At 36.4% G+C, this 10,382-nt stretch overlaps 1 protein-coding gene across 1 annotated transcript in view; it reads left to right on the forward strand.

Annotated features, from left to right (window-relative positions):
* nbeaa (neurobeachin a) overlaps positions 1 to 10,382 on the forward strand; it is a 132,362-nt gene that overhangs the window by 55,642 nt on the left and 66,338 nt on the right. The window contains exon 2 of the mRNA XM_016483102.1: positions 10,264 to 10,382. Coding sequence (XP_016338588.1) covers positions 10,264 to 10,382 — 119 coding nt within the window. The remainder of the gene's footprint in view (positions 1 to 10,263) is intronic.

Here is a 10,382-nt window from a genome sequence, read left to right on the forward strand (position 1 = left end):
GTCTGTGTGCATTGAATTTATTTAATACACGAGTTTCACAATTTGAGTTGAATTACTGAAATAAATGAACTTTCCCACGACATTCTAATTTATTGAGATGCACCTGTATTTTGTAATGTGCTTTTTACTGTTTTGTCTTGTTTTTCACAGAAAAAATCAATTACAAAACAACAATTTAAAAAATATTTAACACTAAACATTTTTTAACATTCTAGCAGACATTATACCAACAAAGCACAATTTAACTTAAATACAGTAAAATTACAATTCTAACATTTATGAATGTTGCAGTTCTTGCTTTTTGTCAACTTTTATTTTGGCGGGAATGCGCAGGAAGACCTCTATGCTTCTTTTTGTTGACAGCAGATTTATAAATGAGTCTCATTACGAATACGTCGCACGTATCGCATTGTCACATGCCTTGTAAAAATTCATAAAAATGTGACTGAGCAACTGACGAGTAACACTGTTTCAGCGCAGATTTTCGCTTTGGACTTTGAACCCTGGTTAACAAGCAGATCCGCCGCGAGCTCGTGCAGCGCTGTCAGAATACATGCAATTTGTGCGTGTATTAGAAAACATAACGTTCTGCAGTTTATTTACTACTTGTTTAAGGCCATTTTCGTGATTTCAATCATCATACAGTTAATCACCCCTTCCTCTTCTCATCGAAGACATGCGCTGCAGTACTAAACAGTCTCTCGCTGTCGGTGCTTGTAATGATTTTTGCGTCTTTCTCGGACAGTTTAAATGCTTCCACACTGCTGACATTTTTGTTGCATTATAAAGAGTGCGCGCCTCTCATTTTACGCTGGTTGCTATTTGATAGCGTCACGTCATTGTTCAATTTATTCGGTCTTTTTGCTTATTCGGTTGCCGAACATTCGGTGCATCCCTAATACCGTGTCTCTTGTCTCTCTCTCATCACCCAGCCTTCCGAACATAGATATCACACATTCGTCTCTATAGAAATTCTCTTCCCATTCCCCAAAGCCGTGTGTGCCACCTATCAGGACCAGCCTTGGAGAATTTTATTTAACGCCTAACCCAGAGGAATCGATTGATGACCTTTGTGGCGGGCTGTGATAAAGAGAGGCTGACCTGGTGCGATGGGGCCAAGGCAGGGAAGCCACAATCTCGAACAGCGCATTATATAAAATAACGAATGCATTCTGCGAGTGGCCAAGAGGGAGAGAGTGTAAAACCAAAACAGCTGCACTGCACAACAGATGGTAAGGCCGCAGTAATCCTTCTAAGATCTCAAGTGCAAGCAGTTGAAAAACGCAATGAGAAAACTGAATCTGAAAATGAGTGGCCTCGTGGTGGCTGCTCTACTGAAGGATATCTCTCAGCCACAGCGCAAGTAAACAAACTCAGATAAGACCTCCAGACTAAGAAGAAAGCTCACTCTGATCTGTAATCTTTACAGCCTCATTATTTTTGCTTTTCCTACTTTAGGAATATTTGTTTGAACTTACGCCTCGGATGGAGCCACCAAATGAAAAATGGCAATTTAAGAATATTAATGTGAGGATTACAGTATGTTTCTGAGATTAGACAGTCCCTCGGTTTACCATGCTGACATAAATGTGCCACATCGATCTTATTATTAAGTGGCACATCTTTGTCATTATTTCATAAAACTGTCTTTATAAAGAGATAGCTCACCTAAAAATGACAATTTTGTCAATGTTTACTGACCCTCATGTTTTTGAAAAATGTCTCCATGTTATTTTTGGTCATAAACTGAAGGTCAGTGAGGTTCAATGTTGTTTTGAACCTCACTGAATTTCACTGTGTGGACAAAAACAGTTGAAACATTCTTCAAAATATCTTCTTTCGTGTTCTGCAGAAGAAAAAAATTGCAGGTTTGAAACACCAGTAAATGATTTTGATTTTTGGATGAGCTACTCTTTTTAACAGAAATAAAATGTTCTAATTCGAGCGATTATGTAATTGAGCAATTATGTAAGAACCAGGGATATTAGTTAATAAAATCTAAAACCATAAAAAAAAGTTTGTAATAAAGTTTACCTGAAATGAAATCAAAATATTAAAAAAACTTAAACTTTTTTTATTTCTGCTAGTTGCCAAGGCAGTATTTCACATATTCATTTAGTGTAACTTGATCTACTAAAACTAAAATTGAAGTAAAAATTAACAAAAGCACACACACACACACACACACATATAGACATATAAAAAAGCTAATAAAAATAGCAAAAAGACAACAAAATGAATATGTAAAAATAAGACTAATTAACAATTTTATTAAATATTACAAATATTATTAAAAACTATAATAGTATCTCAGTGATACTAAAATAACGCTGAGTAAATTCAGAAACGACCTAAGCGAATGTCAGAGGTATCGTTTTCTCAGTAAGGTCACAGAATCCCTATCGTTGTTCAATCTAACGGCGGGAGACTGCAGCGTTCCAGCGACTACGCAGATGCAGAACTTCGTGCCAAACTCTGGAGAAGCCTGTGCCAATTGCCGCCTTTGCCTCTTTTGGCTCAGGCCTTTGTGAGAGGATTGCTAGGCTAGCAAGTGCATAATTACTTGCTCAGTGGTCTATTGGAACAGGTTTCCTCACACCTTCATTCCCTTGCACCAAATGAAGTATCTTTTCTGAGTACGGCGGTAAATTAAACTCTAGGAGTCATCAGGATGCAATACACTTACATAACTCCCTGTTCCATTTTTTTATTGTCCGAGATTCTTAATTACTGCATCTAAAGACGTTCAGTTGTAAATATGGAATATTTAAGAATGTAAGGATTTTATTAGGATTTGATTGCATGCTCAGTCTCATGCTCTGGTCCCTAGATATGGCTTGGATCCCTCCAATGTAAATTTGACTGGGTTGAGTTATATGATGAAATTTGTCCGACTGTAATAGTGAGGCTTGCCTTATGCACTCGAGGGAAGCGTGGTGCTGTTGGCTCTGTGAACGTCACTGTCAGAAGAAAGCAGAGTGTGGCCTGGCCAACTGTGAAGTGAGGCTGTCCCTGCCAGTGCCGCGGGCAGTTTATGCCCATCTTCCACAGACCGCAGTGCTAATTGCAGTGGTTGTGTTGTGCTGGGTGTGAGCAGGGACAGTCCTGCCTCAAGAAAGCAGATGGCTGCACAAATAGTGTCTGTAAGAATTGCAAATCTCTCAAAGCATTCATAGCAGGCAAGAGAGAGTTACACAATAAAGTTAGAAGCTATGCAGTAATTAGGAGCTTCATGCGTTCTTCAACAGTATATCAGAAATATCAGAAGATTCTTGTAATCCAATTAGAGTCGGCAGTATGGTACATGCATTTCCTATTTTTTTTTCTTTACTTACTAGTAAATGCCTCGGTTTGAAATGCTTGTTACAGTGGTAAAAGTGAAAGAGTGACTCAAGTGTGGTAGTTGCATGGCAGATGAAGGTCTCCTGCTGTTCGCTACATGATATGCGCAATTCATCCGGATCCACCTGTCCTTAAAGCACCGTCATGCCACAAAACCAATTACCCACATGGTGTGTATTTAGAAAAACAGGATTAAAGATCACTACAGCAGTCCCTCATTGAAAACTAAGATGCCATAGTCATATTCAAGTACTTTTATTCCCATTTTGTGTTTTGTTATGAATGTTAATATTATTGAGTTTAATAGGGTTATTGTTCTTTTAATAAATTAAAACATTTTCATTATACTGGTTTTTAGTATTTAAGTAGAAACACTATTGTTCAAAAGTTAGGGGTCGGTAAGTTGTTGTTTTTTTTTCTCTCTCTCTGAAAGAAGTCTGATGCTCACCAAAGCTTATTTGATCAAAAATATGGTAACAACAGTAACATTGTGAAATATTAATGCAATTTTAAATAACTTTTTAATTGTAACTTTAACTTTTTATGTTAATGTAATGTTTAAAAATGTAATTAATTCCTGTGATGGCAAAGCTGACATTACTCTTATATATACTTTATTTATTTATATTTATTATTTATTTATTTATTGTTATCAAAGTTAAAAACAGTTGTGCTGCTTAGTATTTTGTGATTTTTGTCATACTTTTTCAGGTTTCTTTGATGAATAGAAAGTTCAAAAAAGAACAGCATTAATTTGAAATAGTTTATACACATCTTTGCTGTCACATTTTGATCAAATTAATGTGTTGTTCCTGAATAAAAGTATTCATTTCTTTCCAAAAAATAAATAAATAAAAACCTTACTAACCCCAAACGTTTGAACGTTAGTTTATATCCATAATAATTATATCCATATTATATATTTTAAAGGATTAGTTAGTTCACTTTCAGTTTTCAATTTTTCTGAAGATTTTTTATTTTTATTTTTATTTTTTGAACTAATCCTTTCACACTTTTGTAGTTGGCTTATCCACAAAATATACATTCATGCCTCTGAATTGGGTGGCTTTTTTCTGGGTTATAGATCTTGGTCTTCTTCAGAGTAGAGCAGTTTGGATTGAAAAACAATACCAGTGTCCCTTATGCTAGAACATACTTTGTGGCTTTGTGTCAAAAAAATAGTGGAGGACTGGTTGTGGGGCGGCTTAGCAATATTTCTTTGTGTACAGAAATCTTATAAATGTTCTTCCCGCTCTGTCTCCCTCTCGTCAGATTGCTCTGCGTTTGCGTCATATCCAGTGGTTACGGTGAAACATTCTTGCACTAGCTCAAGACCCACGTAACTCCTACAGCAGATTTCTCCAGTTATATACAGTGAGCGCTCTGTTCTTCAGTCTTGATCTGTACCTACTCTCCTTTGTTGCTGCCATGTCATAAGTTTAGCGTGGCACTCACATTCTCAAAATGGACTTGGATGTCATGGTGGATTGTAGAATAGATGGTTGCCAGGCAACCTGATATGTTAGGCTTTGTAGCATCAGTTATTTTCAGTCGCTCACAGTTGCCCCTTCTATCATTGTATTTGTCAGCATGTAATCACAGTGCCTAATTAAAGAGTGTGTCGGTAGTTTTTAATACAGTGATTTGAAATGGTCTCATCTTCTTCAGATACACCAGGAGAAATGAAGATGTCCCGTGCTCTAATTGGGATCCTCGATGGAAAAGAGAAATTCAATAGGAGGAGCATTAATTCTTGGTACCTTAAGGCTTTGGCCTAATTTCGGCTAATGGATTCTGTATGGTGGCGATCGATGTTGGTGAACTGGCCCTGCCTTTGCGTGAATGTGTGGGCAAGCAGAGATTAGTTCACTTTCAAGCGTGTCGTTTTTTTGAATAATTTGTTCTCTACCACATTAAATACAAATGTTCCTCAAAAAGCGTCCCCCAACCTGAAGAAAAATCAATCAATTAATTGATTAACCACCAACCTGGAGACATTCATTTGTCACTGGCATGTGCTTTACTACATGCATCGCGTTATCTGTTGAGTAATTTAGCACTTAAGAGCACTTGTGATTTGCTTCATTTGCCCACAGTTGCTTTTCAGCTCGGAAAAAAAAACAAAAGAACCTGTGCAAATCACATTCTCCCCCTTTTATTACTGGGCTTGTGGCTTGTTTCATTTGAACAAATGAATTAGCTTGCTTCCAAACACAACTGTCTGGATAGTAATTGATTATTTGGAGTGGGTGGGAGTAGAGGAAGGGGGCCCGGTGGAAAAATAATTAGTTGCTAACTGCTTTAGTGCTGCACGGAGTATAATCTCTGACAATGAGTTAGTATGTCATATATTAGCATACAGCTAAAGCTCTGGGAGCTGAAAATTCCCTTTCCCTGTTAGCACATCGTGTACGTTTTGGGATGACTGTGTGAGAGTGTGTTATCTAAAACATATTGTAATAAATATTGTTATATATAATAAATAATAGATACTGTAAATAGGTTTGTTCAAATGTTTGGTTAAAGAAATTAATGTTTTCATTAAATATATTTCTTTTTTTCTGCATGAAAAGGTCAAATAGTTCAGTTTGTCCGTTGTGGTACATGTGAAATGAAAATGTTTATTGATATTGTTATAGTGTACGATTTTAAGCAGGAAAAACATCACAAGTAATTTTTTCCTCATTAATATCATATTGCGTACCATAGAGACTTAATATGCAGAAACAAATGTAAAAACAGAAACAACAATAAATCAGGCATTCATTTTCCCCAATTAAAATGTTAATTTTAATATTTTTAAATATTTAAAAAATGATATTTTATTTCGTATATTGTTTTATATTTATTTATTTGTTTTTGTTTTTTTAGATTTATTGTATTATATTATATTATATTATATTTTTCAATGTGCAAAGGCAACTGTAGGGTCATTTATAGGTATTTTTCCAACACAAATCTTCCTTGCTATGTCGCTCTTTTTTTTATGCTGTATTTGAATGCTCATTTTATTTATTTATTTTAATGCTGAAGTGTTTTGTATTTTATTTTTGATGTTTAATGTGCAGAGACAACTACAAGTATTCAAGTACTTTCAAGTCAGTCATTCATAGTTTTCCCCTTAAATATTCCCGGCTGTTTTTTTGAATGTTTCTTTGCTTTATTTCAATGCTGAAGTGCATGTTTTTTTTCTTGGGTGCTCTTACATCTAACATTCCTTTCATTTCTTCTTTTATTCCGTTTAGATTTCAGCATCATATTAATGTATAAACATCTGATAAACATTTTTTAAAACAGCAAATTGAGAGAAACATGTGAAATCATAAATGTCTCGGAGCATCTGCTGCATGACGTTCTAACATCAGACAGGGAATGCCTCGGCGCTGTATTGCGGATGAGCAAATGTTCTAAAAATTCAATTTTCCAGATAAAATCGACGCATTGGTCAAAGATGTGGCCTGGTGTGTAGCGTATCTGGCTCGGATTGTTTCCCGATCCCATCCGCCATATCTGCCATGATTAACTTAAACCGATAAAGTCTGTTCCCACTGTAATAAAACATGACTGAAGTGGTGAGGAGATTGTGAGCTAATGTGCTGGAGGCTGTACCGCGCTCTGTCTGATCTTTTTGTTACAGCTCCTGCATTTGCTGTTGCTTAAAAATAGTGTTTGACACCACTGCCAGTGTTCAAGGGTCAAAAAGAAACTCTAGTATTATCCTTGGTCTTTTTGTGTTTGTGCAAGTCTGTTTAATCCCCTAAGCGGCATGTGTAGGAGGTAAACAAGTCTATTCTTGTTATACTGCATCCTTGTGTGAAGAGTACTGATTATGTACAAAATTTTAGTGTATGGAGTTGAAGACTTTATGTTGGGCTATCTAACTTTATGAATTTCCACATGCAAAAAAGCGTGTTTATTTTGTTTCCCTGTTAGAAACCATTTGCTTGAAAGCTTAATTACGTTTTTTTGTTGTTCACTAAACTACCCATGATTTCTCTGGGTTTCAAAGGCAATTATTGATGAGTAAACATCTCGTAATTAATCATCTATTCGCTAAAGGCCTCTGGGAGTGATGAACCATGACAAATCAATAGGATTGTCATCCCTGCTGTCCTTCTGTTTGCACTATATGGATAGTAAATAGTTTAATGGAATGATACCGTGGAAACACTTGCGAACAAATCCTGTCTCAACCGTCTGGAAGAACAGATCATACCAGCTTAATCTCCTCAAAAAGATTTCGCCTGTGGCTGATGCCTTTGACGAAAGCAACATTGATTATTATTTTTTATTATTGTTATTATTATTATTATAAACTACATGCGATGTAAAGGTCCTTGCACACTGAGTCCGACATTTTGGCATGATAAAAAATAAATACAACCTCACGTTGTGTCAATCACGTTTACACACTGCCTCCGAAACTGTTGTCCGTCATAAAATTCGGATCAGGTTTGATTTTCTGTGTTTCTCGCATCCGTAGCATGCATTTTGAGAGGAAAGGATGATGAATACAACAAAAATGAAAAAAAAACGCTCAAGACTGTGCTAGGACCTTAAGTACAAAGGGGCCGGTCACACTGCACCTTTCGTTCAATTGACTTCCATTTGTACACATGCAGGCACTGCGTAATTTCATTGCGCCTGCTGCACCCATGGTACGGCAGCAAAGTTCCTTGATTATTACGCCGGAATGAGAGTATAGTTCCTAGCCATATCGGCCTTGAAAATCGCAACTTTTAATTTTCCGTCGGTCTTAGTACACGATGTAACTACAGCAGAGTCAAGTTTTACATAGGAAAAATATAGAAACTCTTTGGTCATTTTTGAGCGAGATGCTAACGGTCTAATCAGATTCAATGATCTATGCTAAGCTACAGCTAAAAGTGCTACCGCCAGACCCGGAGATTGGCTGAATGGATTCGAAAACGGTAAAACTCAACTGTTTAACTCTAGGGGAGTTGGAAAATGAGCCTACTTTCAAAAATAGTGGAGTGTTCCTTTAAGAGATTTAGTCAGTGTATCTTAAAGTGCATAAACTCATGCCTAGACTGAAGTCAGTGATGATGTTCTTTGATAATGTACATTTTCTTTGCTCGTTTTCTGTAGCTGCTGTTTGAATAACTTAGTGTTTGTATTAAATGATCATGTTAAACACAAATTCAGTCATATTAAAAATATTTTAGTACATTCATATACTACTTGACAAAAATGATATAATGTGTAGTTAATAAATGACACTAACATTAAGCTACCTTTAGCCTTGCCCTGGAGTTGGTTCACTCGCCAGCTATAAAACAAGCAAGTAAATAATTCAATAAATTAGCATGATAATATCGTGTATTGGTGATTTCACAGGCTAACGATAGGACGATATGACTATGGAGCAAATCGCCCAACACATTGTGAACTAAAGTTAACTATCAAGATTCTGTGTCTCCATAATGACAGTTGATGACCTAAAGGAGAAAAATGACCATAGAAGACAGTTTATGCTAATGCTGACGAACCCTGCGGCACTGAGAACACAATTAATGCATTCTGACACGTTTGAACACAGTGACGCATGAAATCAAATTTGCATCGCTAGAAGCATTCACATACTTGCAGAGAAGACTTTTTAAGGCTAGTATATAGTGAATAAAAGCAGTAGTGGATCTTACAATGTTGATCTTGATGGTCTGACTCAAAAAAGACCCCTGCTTTACTCAATAATGGTAAAGTCATGTTTAAGGTCCTCACATGGATAATAGAAATAATCAAGGTGAATGTTCGGTTAAGGTGAGTGGCACGGGGCAATTACATGTGCTAAGGTTATCGACGGCCCAATTACTAAAGGTTCTAAAGCGCCAGAGCTTTCCCAATCTGACTATTGAATGAAGTGTGAAAATCAATAGTTCTCCCACTGCACCCTTAAAGAAGTTCTGCACCTCGGCTTCACACCGAAATGTAGTTTACAGGCATTTCAGCCTTTATTTTCCAAATCACCTGCTTATTTACTTAGGGGTTTGGCATTTGCATGGCCAGGAGCTGGCCAATTTCATGCCTGTTGAACTCCAAGACCGATGCCATTGATTATTGTTTGCTGCAGAGCAGGAACAATCTCTGATTGGTTTGTCGGTTCCTTTCCTCTCCAGTGTGTGTATGAGGTCATTATGTTCTTTCTACCCCGACATTAAATGACCCTCTCAAATCACAATCATTGTTTGTCAGGCTGAGAGTGCTGCTCTCTACGGAAGCAACCTCAAAAACTGCTCTTTTAATAATTCTCTCTGTATTATTTTTTTTTTTTTTTGCTTTTCTTCCCACATTCACTGCACTCTCAAGACCTTTCCAATTGCCTTTTCTGTTCAAATTAATTCATTCTCTAATTTCATTATTTTTTTATGTCTTTATTACTTTGGTCTGTCCATCTCATCCACCTTGTGTCAATCTCCCCCATACCTATTGAATAAGATGATTGAATAATTAAATTAAATTGTGATTAATGACACTGTTTTGTATTCTGTAGAGCTGCTTTACAGTTGAAAATGAATTGTAATTATAACTGAAATTATTTTATTCCTGTTTGAATTTTGTGTCACTGATGCTGGTTTTTCTGTTTATTACTTCTGTATAAAGCTGTTTTAAGCTGTCTGTATTGTATAAAATGCTCTATAAATAAACTTGACCTATTCCCATCCATCCATTTATTTATTTAGTTAGTTAGTTCTTGGCAATTTTACTCTGACTTAAATCATATTAAACAGCTTAATGTACAATAACTTACCATAATTTTTTTCTTAACATATTTTGTTTAACCATGGTCTGTATCACCATGATGTGTTTTTCTTTTTAATTATTGTTGATTGAAAATATACAGTTCGTCAATGTAAACATTTTCCATTTGTGACTAACACTGGCTCTGTCTTTCTTTCTCAGCTGGTGGGTGGAGAGTTCGACCTGGAGATGAATTTTATCATCCAGGACGCGGAAAGCATCGCCTGCATGGCGGAGCTGCTGGAGCACTGTGACGTCACCTGCCAGGCGGAGATCTGGAG

This window comes from Sinocyclocheilus anshuiensis, unplaced genomic scaffold (genome assembly GCF_001515605.1).
Source record: "Sinocyclocheilus anshuiensis isolate Anshui unplaced genomic scaffold, SAMN03320099.WGS_v1.1 scaffold437, whole genome shotgun sequence".
Classification (NCBI taxonomy): domain Eukaryota; kingdom Metazoa; phylum Chordata; class Actinopteri; order Cypriniformes; family Cyprinidae; genus Sinocyclocheilus; species Sinocyclocheilus anshuiensis.